General features: G+C 35.7%; 1 protein-coding gene across 2 annotated transcripts in view; it reads right to left on the bottom strand.

Annotated features, from left to right (window-relative positions):
• SYT14 (synaptotagmin 14) overlaps positions 1–19,906 on the bottom strand; it is an 80,590-nt gene that overhangs the window by 37,282 nt on the left and 23,402 nt on the right. Inside the window, exon 4 of one of the 2 annotated variants that reach the window (XM_030447794.1) lies at positions 14,708–14,923. In XM_030447794.1, coding sequence (XP_030303654.1) covers positions 14,708–14,923 — 216 coding nt within the window. Of the gene's footprint in view, positions 1–14,707; positions 14,924–17,742; positions 18,698–19,906 lie in introns of those variants that run through there. The other variant, XM_030447792.1, reaches the window with a different exon arrangement.

The following is a 19,906-nucleotide window of genomic DNA, read 5'->3' as shown; positions in this document are numbered from 1 at the left end:
CTTTGTGTGCCTTATCAAACAGCAGAAAACTGACACCATAGGAATCTATACAGGATGAATATCTAACCTCTTGGAAGTGTACCTTCCCCCCCTTAAAAAAAAAAAAAGAAGTGAGATACACTATACACTAACATTTGTAATGAAATATTAATGCAAGTTCTCTCCTATCTAAAATCTAGTACTTTTTCTCAAGGAAAACAAAATGAAAAAAAAATGTAAACATAAAAAAATTTAATCTGATCAACCCTGAAATGTGCTAAAATGAAATGAGGACTTCAATGAATCATTGAGTTTCCTGTTTGAGTTGACAAGAGTTTATATGTTTCCAGATCAATGTATCAATTGAAGATGTAAACCACAGAAAATATCAACAAATATTTTAGGAAGGAGTTGCAGAAACACTGTATGCAACTCCAAGACTATGCATAAACCACGGTAAATAAAACTCCCTTAAAAAGAAACTGTTAGGCCTCCTTATATGAATTTATTACAAGCATTTTCAAATGCAAATTGCATTTTAACAAGCTGGGAATAATTTGTACTAATCAGTGAAGAAGAGGGCAGTCAGTAAACTGATTTTCCCATTATGTTTCTATATTCTGACCTCTTCTTAAAAACAAAAGACTCTCCTACTCAGGCAGTAAAATTTAGACAGGATTTAAAAATCAAGTGCTGATACTAACATAATCTGAATTAGTGTATGGAAAGTGAAGGGGAATAACCAGAAGGAAATATAAGGTATTGTAATATGAACTTGGTATAGATTCATTGGAAACCATCTCCCAACTTCCACTCCATTAAATCAGTGGAAGGCACGAGCTACATAAATGAGTGCCACAAGGCAGTTAAGAGTTAGAAAGACAGAGGAGGTAAATGCTCTTCTTACTTTCTTTTCTCAGTTATCTAAACTTCTCTCAATATTACAGCAAAACACTTCACATAAAACTTGTCCAGACCCACAATCTCAGCCATTTTAAAATACAGGGATTTTTAAGCATAGCATCTAAGATAGAGACACTAAGGCATAAAAAACCCCACTCTTACCCTTGTTTGTACTGCACTGTTAAATAACCATCATTCTGGTAAGTTTTCCACAAGCACATATGAACTAAAGACATTTAAAATGTTTTCATTTTTTTCTACTAGTGTCACTGTAGGTGAGACATTTGCATGGATTTCATAAGATGCATTTCTTTTAACTTTTACATGTAACTTGAAGCTGTCTCAGGATATGATACTCTCTCTTTTACAGCCAAAATACATCCACATAGTGATTTTACTGTGAACATTGAGCTATAATTAATATAAAACACTCTTTTTTCCACCCTGAAAATTTAGAAGTAATTGAAAGCTAGAGAACAATGGAAAGGAATTCAAAATTCACTGCTACATTGTGGTATTTATGGTAAGTCATTTGCTTTATCAAAATATTACCAGTTATGTACTTTAATGTTGGAGCCACTCACAAAAATATTAGCATCTGGAACAGCAGAGATGCTTACAAAATGGCTGTGTCCTCCTGCTATCACATTCACCTTTGCACATGCTATACATAGAGCTCCTTTGTACAATACTCACCTGAATTATCTGCATTGTGCACTAAAACATACACGAGATCCCTTATTCTTCTCTGAGTAGAAATAAAGTGCAAACTACTATTTTAAAGAAATAACTACAATTGTTACCACTCTTCATAAAGAGGGTTCTTAAGTTCTTCCTTCACAGGATCTTAAAGCTGTGTGGAATGGCCACTGTTGCTGTCTATACCTTTAAGGCAAACAGATTGCCTTTCACATTAATGATAACTTATACTTTTATTTGGGACAGGGATTTACTTGAGGGAGTAGAACAGAGGACTATGAGGATGATAAAGGGACTGAAACACCTGCCTCATGAAGAAAGGCTGAGAGACCTGGGGCTTTATAGTCTGGGAATGAGAAGACTGAGAGGGGATCTAATTCATGTGTTTAAACATATGGGGGCTGGGAGTCAAGAAGGAAGGGACACCCTGTTGTCACTTGTGCCCTGTCACAGGACAAGGAGCAATGGATTCAAGATAAAGCACAGGATTCTCCACCTCAACATAGGAAAGAATTTCTTTACTGTAAGGCTTACAGAGCCCTGGAACAGACTCCCCAGAGAGGCTGTGGAGTCTCCACCTCTGGAGACTTTCAAGACCCATCTGGATGCATTTCTGAGTGGTTGTGGTCCTGCTCTGGCAAGGGGGGGTTGGACTTTATGAGTTTCAGAGGTCCCTTCCAATCCCTGACATCCTGTGATTCTGTAATTCTATTTCCACATATTTTCTTCTTTTAAAGCACTTTCTTGTTAACAGGAAGGAAATACCACCAGGAAAGCAGATGATTCAAACCAGAGGTTCCCATTGCTAGGGAAAGGAATCTTTCTCTGAAAACAATGATAATAATCCACTATCAAGCAGGATGATGAGTTTCTCTGATGGAGAGCTGTAGAGAAACAAGATAAACCAGGTGCCTCGAATTGCCAGTGAGTGGGTGTGAGCCCACCTGTGCCTGATTAGGACAGGCCCCTATTGGGCATGAGCAAGGCCAGGGGGCCAATAAAGGTGGGACACACACCCACAGAAGGAACCTCAGTTCACTCTGGTGCGAGGCATGGAGAGGCCAGCAGCTTGTCGAGCCTCTGGAGCAAGAAAGGTTCTTCCCGCTACACTTCTACCCTGGAAGCGCTGTGTGGTGGCTGGAGTCCTGGAAGAGACCAGCAGCTCGTCGAGCTTCAGGAGCAACAAGAATGGCTCCTCCTGCTACAGAGAGCATTCAACATAAGTCCCTAAGCAGATAAATTATTCCTTAGATATAAGGGAGGATGACCACCAACAAAGAATCTTTTCGAATTTATCTATTGCACAAATTTTGTGTGGATATGCAATTCATGATCCAAGATTTGACAGGAAAAGAAAAAAAAAAAAGAACAGTATAAACAATTTCATCTTCAAGAAAAGCTTTTAAGTCATATATGTACTAGCTTTTTTTTAATATAATTTCTATACTAAGACATAAGTAAATAAATGCTGCAAAATTCAAGGAAAACACATCATTATTCTCTCTCATTATTTTAACAATCTAAAAATAGTTCCATTCTGGCACTATGTGCAGAATTTAACATAGCTGAATATAAAGCCCTGTAAGCAAAATAATTTTGAGAAGGTAGTTACAAATTAATGTAAAATTAAAACTAATTTTCTGGTTTGTATCCATGAAAACTTAAAAGGGCAATAGATTTTTGTTATTATTTTCATTCAACTCATCAAACTGCCAAAAATGCTACATATGCAATAGAAACACTTCAAAGTATAATAAATCTTAATAAAATGTAACATCGATGGCATTGTACTTTTCATTTCAGTTGTGGGTTTGTTTGTTTTTTCTCTATTACAATGCACACGAAGCTGAAAAAAATCCTAGAAAGATACTATCTGTTTTAAATCTTATTAATGGAGTGATTTTAGTGCTGAGGATTTAAAAACAAAGTTCAAAAGGCAATACACATATCACCAAACTACAGATTGCTAAAATACAGGAATAACCAACCAGACCAAATTTAACAAAAAGAGCAACTATGAGATACTGGAAGCCACAGACAGCAAGAAAAAGTAACATTCTAAAAAAGATTCCTTGAAGACAGAAATAAATGAGTTGAATCACTAGTGTTAATCTTGACCAATTTAAACAAGAACAGATGCCCCCTCTCTTTTTTTTGCCACAAAGTGCAGAGTTGGCCCTGACCTTCCATTTCCAAGTGTGTTTTCTGGTACAGGTGTCAACTCTTTGCAGTAAACACCACCAATCATGTCACCCGTTCAAGTCATATACATAAGCTGTATTTGTTCAGGCTGAGCATTTTCAAAGAAAAGAAAATCACACCTGAAGTCAGCCTCTTGAAAAGATGAACCTTTTGTAGTTTCATTCTCCAAGATTGGGATTTTTCAAATACACATGCTCTTATCAGCTCTATTTTTAACCTGCTGCTCATATAGGATACTTAAAATTCTGAACATGTTTACATTATCCATCCAGCAGGCTAATGGAACTGCATACCAGACAGTCATGCATAATTCAAATCAATATCCTCAGGCTTGCAACTCTAAGTCAAAGCTGCCTTTAAATAAGCTGGGTGTGACTTTAACATGAATAAAATGTATCTGATTTTTAACCTTTATTTGACAAATTGAGATATTTGCAAAGGAATGTCGTAAATCTTCCTTAAAAATTAAAACAAACAGAAAATAATTATTACTGAAAATATTTTATGAAAACACTTCTAAGGACAAAATTTAGAATGCTCAACAAGATTGCACATAAATGTTTCAAATAGAGAGTTGCATCATTTTTCTGTTTGGTTTTTTTTAAGCAAAATGTACAAAATGTACATAATGTACATAAAACACATGCTGGCAGAATATTCAGTGGTGTAAAAGGTGAATAGAGCAGGATTTCCTCTTTACCAATTTAAAGATCAAGCGTTAATTGAATTGGGCATAGGTGACTCTACACAGAAAATCTCATACCCAGTTAAGCACGTCTGCTGGCTTCTCTCTAAGGAACAGAATCAGAATTCCTGTAATAAAATAATATTCCCTTTGAGTTTTTCTGTGTGCTTTCATGAGACCTCGATTCCACCACAACAGATAATGTTCAGCCTCACTGAAATGACCAGAAGCATGGCAATTCCACTAGCTAAGGATCTAAGGTCCAAAGGAGGGCAACCAGGCTGGTGAAGGGACTCGAGCACAGGCCCTATGAGGAGAGGCTGAGAGAGCTGGGGCTGTTCAGCCTGAAGAAGAGGAGGCTCAGGGGAGACCTCATTGCTGTCTACAACTACCTGAAAGGAGGCTGTAGCAAGGTGGGAACTGGACTCTTTTCACAGACGACCTTCAACAAGACAAGAGGACACAGTCTTAAGTTGTGCCAGGGGAGGTTTAGGTTAGATATTAGGAAGAATTTCTTCACGGAGAGGGTGATTAGGCTATGGAATGGACTGCCCGGTGAGGTGGTAGATTCTCCATCCCTGGAGACATTTAAAAAAAGACTGGATGTGGCACTCAGTGCCATGGTCTAGCAACTGCTCCGGTGGGTCAAGGGTTGGACTAGATGATCTCTGAGGTCCCTTCCAACCCGGCTAATTCTATGATTCTATGATAAATTCCTTTCCAGAAAACCCAAAACCCTCACCCCAAACCGAAAGAACACAAAACAAAACAAAAAAAATTACTTCAAGTTGTACTATATTATATATTATGCTTTCCCCTTCACCTAAGGAAAACACTCCGATTTCCTAAAAGTTCAGATGACTTTATAACACAGAACTGTTCTAAGTAGCACAGAAAAGTTCAACAAGAAAAATAAATCAAGACAAATCTTTGCCTCCATAGAAGCTAAAAACACAACTTATGCTGTTTACTCAGATGCCATAGTCTTAATAAATAGGATACACAATTAATGTTGCTATGAAAAAAGTCATCCTAACAAGAAAATATGTCATTAGATAAAAGTGTTAAAATTGCTCATGTTGTACAAGGACAAAATATTCATTAAATAATTCTAAGAGAATACTTTTGATATAGTTTCGGTATGTTTATGAAATTGATACACATACCAAAAAAGTAAAAAAAATCACATAAAAAAAAAAAAAATCACTGAATCATAGAATGTTTTGGGTTGGAACATCACAGGGTTGTAACTGCCCTACCATGGGCAGGGACAACTCTCACCAGACCAAGCTGCTCAAATCCAACCTGACACATCCCTTAAACACTTCCAGGGAGGGGACAGCCACAGCTTCCCTGGGCAACCTGTGCCAGGGTCTCACCACCCTCATAGTGAAGGTAATCTACACTGAAAATAATCTACACTGACTAGGCAACAAAACAAAAAAGAGTTCAGTTACTAAAATAACCTGGGTTTCCTCTTTTACCGAAGAGATGGTTAATGCATAATGTGATCAGTTTATTAAAAACAGTCTTGATGGTAACTGGTCTTTAACCTACTGTTCAACCCTGTTTCTTAGACACCCATTCCATGATACAGCCATGGGACCTCTGCAATTCAGGACTAACAAAAACTGTACCTTCTTTTGTATATTCTGTGGAAGTATTTCATAATAAGACATCTCTTGCAGTATAAATGCATCAACTGAATGATGCAACTGAACTGCAAGAAACTGCTCCCCTGTATCACTAGATCATACCAAGAAAATACCAAGAAAAAAGAAAGTCTACACCCAATAACTTTTAGACCACATTAGTACAAGAAATACTCAGTTCCCAATGTGAACCCTCATAATCAACAAAAACACAAGGTCATCACAAAAGGGATCGATCTTTTCTGCTGTGATATGTACTACCTCTTGTATTTGTATCACAAATTAGTTCCACATTTTAATTGTGCATACCATCAGTATCAAATGCAATGCCACAAGGAGCTATTTCAGGCACAAATATGTTAACTTTTCCACTATTAATGACAGATCTCGATCTTTTCCTAAATTCCAGATTCAAACAGATTCAAACTTACAAAAAATAATAAGTTTACAATAAAATGGAAACCTTCCTGCAATTATTAATGTATGATTTACATTGCTTCAGAGACATCACATTGCTGAGGGTGACTTTCTTCAAAGCCTTCACATCAGTGCAAAGGATATTTCTTCAAAGACTTCAAAACGCTGGCAGGAGGAACCTAATTTGTGAGATTGCTTTGCTCACTTCTGCACATCAGGAAAAAAAACCCTTTCCCATTGGAGGACAGTTTTCCCTCCTCTTTAGAGTTACTCTAGCTGAAAAAAGATTTTTCTTGTTGAAAATCTTATCATCATCATTTACTTTGAGTTTTGCCACTAGTTTTCTTCTCTCAGCAGCAGATGACACACATGCTGTAACATCTTTTTCCAGCATCTCTGCTGTTAATCATGGGGTAAATCTGTAATTTCAGAATTATTCAAATTCATTCTCTCAAGCACTTTCACGTGTTTCCTTTTGTTGACAAGATATTTATTGTGCACAACCTTGATAAGGTCTGTCTGGCTTTTCAACTCAAAATTCTCAATGTAACTCCATGCTCTTCCAAATTGTTTAAACTCAGACAAAAATCTCCTTCACATTTAAGTCCCACGATTACTTCTTGCCACCTCTACAACATTCCTCTAGAATACTACAATAATACTGAATGACACCTATAATTTCTACCCTTATGAATGAATTCTGCCCATTCCAGACCTCCAGATTCTGTAAACACTATGTCTGTCGGCCTTTCATGCTGGTAAAAAACCATAACCTCAAGATGATCACAGGCTAATATGTGAATTACTTATATGAAACATTTCTTAATCTCAGGAACCTTTCAAGAGACACAGGGTAACACTTTGGCACTGGGTTTGCATGGCAAGATTTTGGATGTGACAAGGGGGGACACAAAGGAATGGCTTCTGTGAGAATCTTCTAGAACCAATGCCAGATGGTTCCAGGGTGGTCTCTCAGCTGTCCAAGGCTGAGCCCATCAGTGAAAGTGGTACCACCTCTGGGATAATATATTTAAGAAGGGGAAAAGAAAAAACCTGAGCAACTGTAGCTGGAGAGTGAGAATGTGTGAGAGAAAGCATCCTGCAGGCACCAAGGTCAGTGAAGAAGAAGGGGGAGGAGGCACTCCAGGCACTGGTGCAGAGATGGCCCTGACACCCAATGGTGAAGATCATGGTGAGGTTGTCTGTCCTATGCAGCTCATGGAGGTCCGTCGTGGAGCAGATTCCCACTTGCAGTTCATAGAGGACCCCATGCTGGTGCAGGTGGATACCCAGAGGAAGCTGTGATCCCATGGGAAGCATGTGCTAAAGCAGGCTCCTGGAAGGGCTTCTGGACTCATAGAGACAGAAGCCCACACTGAAGCAGGTTTGCTGGCAAGACCTATGGCCCCATGAGGGATCCACATTCAAGGAGTCTGTTACTGAAAGACTGTGACCTGTCAAAGAACCCATGAAGAACTGCAGCCCATGGGAAGGACTCACATTGGAAAAGTTCATGGAGGATTGTCCCCCATGGCAGGGACCTCACTCTGTAGCAGGGGAAGAGCATGAGGAGACCTTCCCCTAAGAAGGAAGGAGCAGGACGGACAACACGTGATAAACTGACCACAGTCAGTGGTGCCCCTTGCACTGCTGTGAGGGGGAAGGTAAAGAATCTGGGAGCAAAGTAATTTGAGCCCAGAAAGAAGAGACTGGGAGGAACAATTATTTGGGGAATACTGTTCTGAAGATTACTTAAGACTTGTCTTATTTGGTTTTATTGCAGATGCTATGAAGGAATTGCAAGGGATGCACGATTTGAAGAATTAGATCTCTTCAAAGTTGCATGGAATATTTTCTTTGAATAGGTATTGTATTAGAAAAATCTCACAGGTAACCTGATAAAGACACATCAGAGAAAAATGCGTGGCTACCTTTTTCCTAAATACATTTTCTGGTGTATTTCTAATTAATTTCTTTATACCACAACAGAGGTAAAATAAGATAAGTAAATGTTTGTTATATCAACTTACGGTTAAGTTATATTTAAATTTTATTCAACTGAGTTTTCAGTCTCCCAATCTGAATACCATTTAATCATTCTTATTCCATGCAAGCCTTTAAACCTCAGCAATGTACAGACAGACCAATTCTCAGAGACCCTTGTGACCTTATTTTGCTAAACATGACACGACCATACTGAGGTCCTCATTCTGTAGTTTTGAAACAGTAAGTCATCACACAAACCTGTCATGAAGACAGGTCTGCTTAAATGCAAGGAATAATCACAGAAATTAAAATGGAATACATGATTACCGAGGTATTTACTGAGGGATATACTTCCTCTCTCAGCCTGTCCAGAAGTTTCAGCTTAATAGGTCTGAAGATGTAGGACCCCAATACCAGAAAGTATTACTGAGGAAATTTTCCACACTTTGCTTTAACAAACTGGTGAAATTTACCTTCATTTGGAGTTATGAAAGAGTTTTTCTGTTTATGTTTGGAAGATACTGTAAGAAAATGTACACTCCAAATAGTTCATGAGAAGACTTTTCCCAAGACATGAAAACTAACAAAAAAAAGAAAGAAAAGGCAAAAAGCTGCAGAAGGAACCAGATCCAAAAGATTCCAGAAGAACAGTCGCCCTCACATGCAAAGATTGACACTGAGGAGCAAGGCAAACATATGTCCAACAGACACATCAACATAACGTGCCGAAAGCCTAGAGAAGAATAAAAGTGGAGAAGATAAACTACAAAAATAACATCATACTCTACCTTCACAATATGGAAAAAGATGGATAAAATCCAGTAGCATATGCCTGCTAGAGCAGCAGATTCTCATTTGAGAGAACTTATGTTTTCTCACTGCAGTCTTTTAGTGCTTCCATATGTTTTCAAAAACCTTGTGAAATGTAAGGCACTTGGGCCAATCTCAGAAATAGAGCCCTCGAACAAACATGTCTTGAGCCATAGGGCTTTATCAATTGAGAGTTAGATAAGACTTCAAAATAGGCTGGAGCTGGAACCTGTGGTTGTACTGAGCTGGTAAACTACCTCTAAATAAAGTACATCTAAGCATGCTAAGTAGGCAAGCGAGCTGACTACTTTTTCCATCATTATGTCACTTTGCCTCAGAATTGGGATCAATCCCCTTCCTTGCTTGCTAATCCTAGGATACTGCACTGCTGTTAAAGAGGTGATTTGGGCAAGACATACTCTAGGAACACCACAATTTAAATATATTGAAAAATACTGTTTTCTTCCTCTCTTCAGCTATTCTCTCAACAGATTCAGAGAATCTAGATTTTAAAAGAAAAGAACCACCTAAGGCTTTTGAATTTTTTTTTCTTGACATTTCAATTTATTTACTCCATCATTTCTAAGCTTAAAAACTACCAATATTAGTTACTGAATGCACTGCTTTTTAAAAGAAATTACATCACGCTTGCCTTTGAAGCATAAAGATATCAAAGACACCACAATATGCCTATAAAATGCCTGAATATTTTAAAGTTCAGGAAGTAGCCACTACTGGAGAAAAAGAGGCTAGGTCAATAGTGCATTTTAAGCTTTTTCAAAACTGAGGTTATTAAGAACGTACAACCCATTTGAAGTCAATATAGATACCAAAAATATTTCCAATTACTTAAGTACAAAAAGTATTGTCAATTTAATTTAAAGTTTGTAAACCAATAGACTTCCTTATTTAGATCATTACTTCAATTCATAATCTAGTTGATACCATAAATATCTTACGGTTTTATTTTTGGCTTTTTTGTGTTGGTTTGAGGGTTTTTTTCTTTTTTTTGTTCTTTATTTTCTGAAACAGATGTGTAATATCAAGCCCCTCTTCCAAAATATTACAAGTAACAGGAACACAAAGACAATACTACTTATTCAACAGAATGATAAGAGCATTTGAAATGGTAAGCAGTAATAAAAGAAGTAGGATGCACATTATAAAAAAAGAAAGGGAAGTGGAAGTCCACAAGTCCACACAGTTCTCAAAAAATACTGTAGCTGTACAGGTTTCTCTTTTCTATGATTAACAGTTGTGAGTCATTAGTGCAAAAGTTGGAATTTTCAGGTGTAAATGTATCTTCTGTAAAATTTTTTTGCCATCTGTACTGTTTTACTCTTGGTTTTTTTAGGGGTTTTTTTAGGTGTTTTTTTTTAGTTTTTACTTGATTTTCTAATGAACAAGATTCTCATTTAGAGGCAGTTGGATAATTAACCCTTCCAGTAAAGGATCTCTGCAAATTTTGTAGATGTACAAATGTACAATAACCTAAAGTCTGTAGAAATACTTGCAGATAAGCACAACATCAATTTTTTTTTAGGTTTCAAATATATATTAAAACTCATCACATCGAAGTCCAGGTGCACCAAATGTGCTATACAAATATATAAAGTGGATCAGACACTGGTGATAAGCAGATGTTTATGAATCAAAATTTAAATACCTAAATTTCATAGAATGAAGTGTTACTCAAGCATTACCTCATCAAAATACACTGATAAAACCATACAGAATATCTTGCTTTCTTAACTATTAAAAGCATTACACAAAATGCCATGTCAGTTCTATATAAATATGTTGAAAAGAAAGATTAATATGGCCATCTAGAGGAGAAAAGAATGATGTGAAAACATGCCACACACATTTTCAGGTTTCAGAATAAAATATTTTTGGAGGCATGCAGCTAGAAAATAGACATAATACATTAATTACATAACTGATAATAAATGAACCTTAAAATAATATGAGACATTTTTATGATCTTAATAATGCAAACGCATTAATACTTGTTTTTAGCAATGCAAGTAAAGCTTACAGGGTAAATAAATAAAGACAAGGTATTTATGTCTCATTGAAAAATTTTGTGCTTGTACTGTTAAGTGCAGACACACCTAAACAAACAAATTTTGAAAGTGAAGATTAAAGTGCAAACATTTATTAGTGAAACTGTTTACTGACTCCTTTGAAAACACACAGGACACAGTTGCAAGATACGTGTTACAGAGATTAAATGCTGAAGAGAAACTAACAGAATTATCTGAAAATGAAATATAATTTTTCACTGCTCATATTACTCTGCCTCCGATGGAATTTTTAGTGATATGATCACAGGCTGATTTACTAGCAGGAGGGAAACAGACATGAGACAAAAATGAGTTCTCTCCTCTCATCACTTCACTGTAACACTACCAAACCCTGGTCAACATATGAACTGATTGGTGTCTTAAGCTGTAAATACAGCTGGAATGTTTAAGTCTTAAAAGTACAAATGATAAAGAACATATGAGGAAACAAAAGCTGATGAAGTTTAATATATTGACAATTGTTTCTCACAATAAAGTACATAGGAACACACAGGCTGTTCCCTCGCCACTACAAAGAATCGAGAAATGGTTCTGTCATTTGCCTTTGCACTTCTTATAAAAAGAATTCAACAGCCATAAAAAAACCCCTACTTAATGAAAAATTTCAGGATTCCTATGGCATCACATATGCTATAAATTTATTTTGCTAATTAGAGCAGGAAGGCTTTGAATTTTTAAAAAATTACAATGAAACATCTCTAATGCTGATATTTTCCACCTGAAGTTGTAGATTTTCAACCTCATCTGCTCAGTGAACTGTTTCTCTGAACACTGTAAACTGGTAGCAATAGCAAATCTCCCATCTACTTTTGACTGCAGGCTTTTCAACTTCTCTTTTCATCAAAGTTCTAGACTGAGCAGCTTTTCTTCTGCAATGATGATAACATATGAGGCATACTCTGTCTTTTCCTCTATTCTGATTCATATTATCATTATGCAAAGATTCTATTTTTCCTGTTTGAAATAATTTAGGAAGAACATAAAAAGTTCTACTACCTCTAAATATTTTAGTGTGCCACCTTTGGGTCACTGAAAAGGGAAAGATACTACATTGTTAATCTGTTGCCAATACCACAAAATTATTTTTAATACTATTGAACTTAAGTTTTATTAAGAAAAATGGATTACAAAAATGAGACAAATTATCACTCAAATTTGCAAGCATTTTGCAGAAAACTGCACAATGACTGCAGGCTGTCATTTCATAACATTACTGACTATCCACTCCCTGTAATACATGGGAAGAGAACGTTCTCACAAGCAGCAGCAAGAGCAAACCACTGACAGCATTAAGATTTCTTGGAAGTAGATGAATGTAGTTAAAAATTTATAACTTTCTATGTTAGCATGTTTTGATAGTTCCAAACCCTGAATGTTCTTTCATTATAATAAATTCCATCTGCATGCTAATTTTAGAATAAATATGTGTGTGCATATATATAAATGGCTTTTACGTCCAGCCAGCTTCCGAAATGGAAAGAGCATTTATAAGGGATAACTGATGGTGCCAGGTACTTTTAGCAATAGAAGAAGAAAAAAAAAAAGAAAAAAAAAGGAAAAAAAAGGGAAAAAAAAAAAAGAAAAAAAAAAAGGAGAGAGGAACCAATAGTAACTTTCCTGTTAAATATTTGGACTTTCCAACAGGGCTTAGATTCTAACCATGACAAGGATTTCAAGACTGGAGCTTTCATTCTCCAGAAGAAGATAAAAGTCCATGACTAAGAATTTTTATGAACAGAGAGGATGATAAGGAAGACAGTTACTAAACAAACAAACAGAACTCAGCACAGGCTAGCACAAAGCCTTTGGAGCTTAATTCCTACAGGGCCAAAGTGAAAAGCTCAGGTGAACAGAGAACTTTTTCCTCAAAAGATTAACAAAGTAGGATAAAAAAAATCTAAACAGCTGTGAAAATAGGAAGACAAATGTCACATTCCTTCCAACTTGAACTATTCTAAAACTATTTCAGCAACTGGGCCAAATATTTTGAAAACAGACAAGTACATTTGTCTGGTATCTGAAAGTAGTCTCCTTGTATAATTTTTACCTGGTACTATTTGCTGACAAATACAATTGAGTTTTCTATGTCCTGCTAATACACATCATCATTCTTTCCCAACAGTTACATAACACATATAAGAAATTAGTATCTTGGCTTTTATATTTCCCCTACGAATGCTGTAGATAGATATCAACAGATATTTAAAAAATATCAAGAAATGATACTTTCACTATCCTTCTTCCTTTTTGTCCCTTCTCTATCAGAGTGTTCAACAACTGGTTCTTACCTAACATCACCTCTGCATCTCCTTCCCTATTAGCTGGAACTCAGACTCCCAACCTTCTGACAGTTTAACAGCAGAGGAAAGAACTGAAATTTCTGATTATAAGAAAAGGCTGCACTCTGTGTCTGAACTTATAATTATGAATGGGCAGGCACCCATTTCAAATTTCAGTGGTGAATACTTTTATATAATTCAATTACATCACATAGTTGAAAATGTAAAGAAAATATCCATCTCTAATAAACCTTTGCATTTTAACACACCAAAAGGAGACCAACAAATATCACACTGTAGCACAGCATGTCTATTAGAATTTGACTTCATGTAACTTCAACCAAAGCTCACTTTTCATGTAAGAAGGTGGCAATAGTCAGAGTTGTCACATGAAGCTACTTTCAAGCACAAAAAGCATATTGACATAATATTGACAGAAAATTCTTAGCTACTACATCAGGCAGTCACTCCAACTTAAATCAAGAAATACAGACCACAAAAGAAAACATCATTTGTTCACATCCAACCTTCAAAGCTATAGAAAAATTATATTAATCTAATCTTTGGTGGTTGCAAGACAAGAAAAGATACAGAGCAACCCAGTAATGCACACTGCAATGATCATATGCACCATAACTAATTCTGTTAACTTTGTTGTTATGACAGCTTATCAATAGAGAAACAAAAGGTGTTCTTTGTATTTATAATGCCATAGAATTTATCAAGAATGCCATGTTTCTTTCTTAAATCAGAACATTTTTAATTCCTCCCAAAAGAAAATTACTGATGATAAAGCTGCATGAAACTTTATGTAAGAAGATAATTTTCAGTATTTCCAGAATAATGTTCACAAGGCTGTGGGATTTTTTGTTTGAGCATGCAAAAATAGAAAAGATTTTTGTTTCTTGCAGACATTGGCTTTTACAAGTCAAGCTGTCCTTATCTAGGACTTAATTATCCAGAACATAATTCCAGAATTTGGAATAAAAGGAATCTTTTAAATCTTACCTTCATCTATTGAGGCTTCACTACTGTATCCATCATACTCTGCAGACAGGGGACTATATTTTTGTCTGGTTTCCCACCCATAGTTTTTTTGCTGTCTGTTATCCACCACTGGCAGCCTGGAACTCTGGGTTCTTGACAAGGCTTCATATTTACCCAGTGCTTCATCTTCACTCTCAGATGATGACCCATGCTGGTCTTTACTCATGTAAGAGTTGTCTGTTTGAATAAAACAAAGCAAATTGACTACAGCTCAAAACAGAAAACAAGAAACTAACCATAAGAGGTTACAATTGAAGATACTCAAGCTATTTCAATTAAAATATCTGTAATATTTTAAATATACACTCTTCTTCTAGTTGTAACTAATACGTGATTTTGCAGCTTTGTGGTTATTAAGTAAGAAAATGCACAAAATAGTTTATCCTATAAAGTAAATCCAGCACTGGATCCAGCACTATAACATTTGTTTAGCTAACATATCACAAAAGCAGCTCTTGATCCTCCATTCCCAGCCAATCTTTCTTGTAAGAATGCAGTATAATACAGAAACAAAACTTATTTTCAAAGAGCAGCCTACAACTAAATCATCATAGTATATTTATGTCAGTAGTGTTTAATATCACAATAGCAAATGGCAGAATGTTAGTGAAAGGTGTTTGCAAGCCCATTTTTATTTAACTTACAATAAACAGCTTCTTGTTCAGTAACTGAAATTAATGCAGAGTGACATCTGGCAACAGCAAAAAAATTGCACAGAAGAATCTGCCTAGTTAATTCTTTTATACAAGTTCCTCTATAATGCCCATTCCTGTGGCCAACTTTGTCAAGTGTATCTCAAGTATGACTTCCTCTCACAAGTCAAAAATTCATCTACGTTTTTATTTCTGTAAAAGGAAAGTTTCTTCTTCCCTTTTCCCAATTTCAAATGGATTCTGCCCAAATTTAATATTGCATTGTGTCACATCTGTTCAGGAATTTTCTGACATAAGTAATCTTTAATCTCAATTCTTCTTCTGAAACTTCCAGTGTCCTTCAGTAAACATTGGTATCAAAATCAGGGTAAGACCTGCTCTGTTCTTCAGCCCCTACAATGAAGCATGAAGCCAAATGGTACGGTAAGTAAATTTAACAAATAAATTATAAGTGTTTATTATGCTTTTTACAAAGGCAAAGCTTACAAAGATTTGCAATGTGCTCAAACTTACGTGTTTTTTCATATCAAAACACAGAAAGGTTTGGGTTGGGAAGCACTTCAAAAATCACCTAGTTCCAACTTCTATTTGGGACACCTCCCACTAGACCAGGTGGTTTAAAGCCCCATCCAACCTCTCCCTGAACACATCCAGGGAGGGGGCACCCACAACTTCTCCAGATAACCAATATGGGCATCTCTGACATGGGTTAAAGTGCTCTACCACATTTCAAGTACTCCAATATCAAAAGGTGACAAAGCATCTTAGTTTTTTTCCATGCTCAGTTCCTGCAAAAAGCTAAAGATTTTAAAGCAGAGCTTAAAAAATATCTCACCAAGCAAGATATATTCTGGCTAGCTAATTTACTGCAAGAGGCTGCCCAGAAAAAGGTGACTCAACAGGTTGAAATCTTCCACGTAGAAAACTTCCACAGATTTCCTCAACTATAATTGAAGCAGGGCACACCAGGACTAACATATAGTGCCAGACTTCAGTATTAGACACATCATTTATCATTACAAGAAATGCATTCACAAATATGAATTATGTTCATTAATGTGTCTGCATGCAGAATAAATGGAGTAGTATAAAACACAGCAGCAACATGTTTTAAAGAAATGCTCAAAGTTAGGGCCTCTAATAATCCACTGAGGTTTGTAAGCATTCAAAAGTTCTCAGTTATATCAGTTTTTTTTCAAGTTTCTAGCACAAAAAGAATGAGGGTGTATACTATTATTACAAGTCATGAAACAAGACGAGGACTTAAAAATCTTATTAAACTGACAACACAAGTTATACATGCAAGTATTTTTAAAATTAACAATACAAATCTGTTTCAGTTTCTTGGGATAAAAGAGCTTCTTGCGCATTATAAAAAATCCTCAGGGTTTTTTCTTCTCCTTGCCACTTCTCTTCTGATTTTTGTATGTTGCAAACTTGCCTAAGAGAATTCATGTTTGCATTAAAGCCCTTTCTTTATTTGGCTAACATATGTCCTACTGAAAGCTATACTTTTGCTTACTAAAATACCATTTTTTACACAGAATATACTTTACAAATATTGTATTACATTAAAAAAATAACAGGTAAGATCATAGAAGAGTGAAAAAAATCTCCTAAATATAATTAAAAACATACACAAAATAACAACAAACCAAAACAATAAACCAAAGCAAATAAAAAAAAAGCCAGCAACACGAATAACTGAAATTTTCAAATACCAGAAAACACACACTGAAAAAAACCCCAAACAACTGAATGCGACTATGAAATCATTCATTTCTCTATAGAATCTCCAGTCTGTCCTGCTTTCTAAAAATTCACTATAAAACAATGCAGTAAAAATTGAAGATTTTACTTAACTGCCACTTATCATTGAGTTTTGTCTTGAAATTATCTTACATAACCAAGAAATACATTCTAATGTTCTGCTATAATGTAAATGCAACAGAAGTTTTTTCTTTATCATCTTATAACATTTTATGCTTTCAAAATACATAAAGTAAAATCTATTTTGACAGAACAAATGTTAATTTCCAGTATTAATTAATTCATAGTTTTCAACAGAAACCACACAAGGCACTGCAGAGAAGGTAAGAAAATCTCTATATAGAAAAAGAGAAGTTAGAACATGGCATTTACTCATCAGTTTCTTTAAGTAATATTTTAAAAAGTAATTAACTTCCAAGAGATATCAACATAATTAGAGAATGAAGCACTGACAACACAGACCTACTTTCATCCATGGGAAATGCTATTATTAAATGTGTAAATTAGGTGAAAAAAGTAGGAAGTATTTAAGTTTCAGGAAAGGTTGAAGAATGCAGATTGCTGACTCCTCACCTTTTCCTGCTGTCCTCTTGTTACATAGCTCTCCTGAATTCTTATCTGATTTGTTTGAGTTTTTCTTTTTACTCACTTTCACAATTGTGGCTGACACTTTGTCTTCAGCCTTCGATATGGATTTTCCTTTTCTGTCAAAAAGAGCTTTAGACTTCTTTTCTTTGACTTCATTAATGCAATTAGGATGGTCATTGTGTGTCTTCTTCAAGATGGAATCTGATGATTTTTGCTTCTGTACTTCAACACGTTTTGTTTCTTGGGGAACTTTTGTGCTGTGCACTTCTTCAGAATTCTTAATATCAATTCCAGGTGACTGTGGTTTGACTTTTCTATCCAAGTGATTTTTAGGATTATCTGATATTGCATTTAGGCAACTATCTTGGTCCCCATCAGCTTGCTCCATTGCAAATTTATTACTTTTCAGGTTACTGTCCTTCAAAAATTCATCATTTACAAAACACACATTATCTCCTACTGCTTCCCTTTTAAAATGCCCTCCTACATTCTTCAGATCCTGAGGTACTTCTGTATCACGTAAATGATTACTACTATCTCTGCCTTTTAACTGGCACTGGGCTTTGTCTGCAACGTGGTCAGATGCTGCATCTTCACTTGTACATTTTTTTACAAAATCTGATGAATTAGAATAACGAGTCTCTTTGTGTTCTGCAGTACCTCTCTTTGCTTTCATACCAGTTTCCTGAGAATGACTTAATGACGTTGTATGTTCTTCTCTCCCTTGCACAGGTTTATCATTCTGCATTTTTGAGCTTTCATCTTCCCCACGAAGGCCATTTATCATGTTTGTTACTTGTTCTGTTACTGAATCAGCTACACTGTAGCCGACTTCTTCGACAACACTGGTCAGATCATCCACAGCACTGCTGAGAGTGTCCACCAGAGAGGACACAGAGGGAAGGCCCAGATTTTGGTGGAGGTTTCTGAAAAATGCCATTTGTCCAGCCTATCCAGTGACAACTTTTAATACAGAACAATCTTCTGTTTCACAAACAGATCAATTGTATTTCTCCAAGTTCAACTTCCGAGCTATTTCCTTTTGTTATCTTAAACTCAAAATATTTACCAAGGGAAGCTGCAGCTTTGCTTTTTTTCATTCAATATGCATTGAAAATAGTAAGAAAGCAGCAAATTAAATATCTTGAAGCAACCATCAGCCAGCAAAACTACAGACTCTCATCAACTGCAGCATCACCTAGCTGTACTAAAATTGTCAAAAATATTTTTTTTAAAAATAAGACAACTGCATGAGGTGAAAATATGGAGGGTTTATTCTAACCTGCAAAGAAGAAGTTGTGAGACGTTTAAATTACGTTCTTTCATCAATGTCACACTGAAACAAGCTTTTAACATAACAGCTGCACAAGAACATCATGGAGCATTCTTGAGTGCAAAATATTTGTCATCTTTTACATAAAGTATTTTGGAATATGAAGATTGATTTTGTAGCAAAAAGAAAGTTAAGATGGTGGACTTAATTTTCAGGGGACAGAACCTTTTCTGTCTCCAAGACAACTGAAAATAAAAATTTAGCTGCACCTTATAACAAGCAAGAAGGGAAGAAAACCTCTCAAATTTCCCATTATGTTCTCTGGTGTCTGTCTCTTCCTCTCAAGTCAGCTAACAAAGCCCATTTTGCCTTCCACAGGACAAAAGTAGACAGGGTTTATTTTAACAACTCTCAATATAATTTTTTTATTTTACATTATCCTTAGAGACCCTGTTCTATTAAAAAAGTTTGCTAGTCGAAGATAAAATGTCTTTAGCTTCTAATGTTTTACTTCCTTAAAATTATTTTCCATTTGAGTTAGGGCAAGACTTTCTCCCAAAGGTAGGTGAAGGATTTTAATATGCTGAGTGAAAACCTGATAAATTAAAAAATTTACTTGGGAAGATTTAATTATACACCGTTACAGAATGTTTAAAATATAATCAAGCATATTCTTATAGTGCAACAGAAATATCTTCCCATAAGTAAATGTCATCTCTTTGCTTATATAGCTGTTGAATTTCTGTGACTTGTGAATACAAAGGTTTCTTCATTTCCACATACTGAGCAGTCAGGGGAAAAGTCAACATTCTGTGTTTTCATCCCTTGAGTCAATTGATTATTGGTATATTTCAACACAACCTTGTGAAAATGTGC

This window comes from Calypte anna, chromosome 3 (assembly GCF_003957555.1).
Source record: "Calypte anna isolate BGI_N300 chromosome 3, bCalAnn1_v1.p, whole genome shotgun sequence".
Lineage (NCBI taxonomy): Eukaryota > Metazoa > Chordata > Aves > Apodiformes > Trochilidae > Calypte > Calypte anna.
The sequence above is the reverse complement of the archived record's forward strand: the minus strand, read 5'-3'. Positions and strand labels throughout refer to the sequence as shown.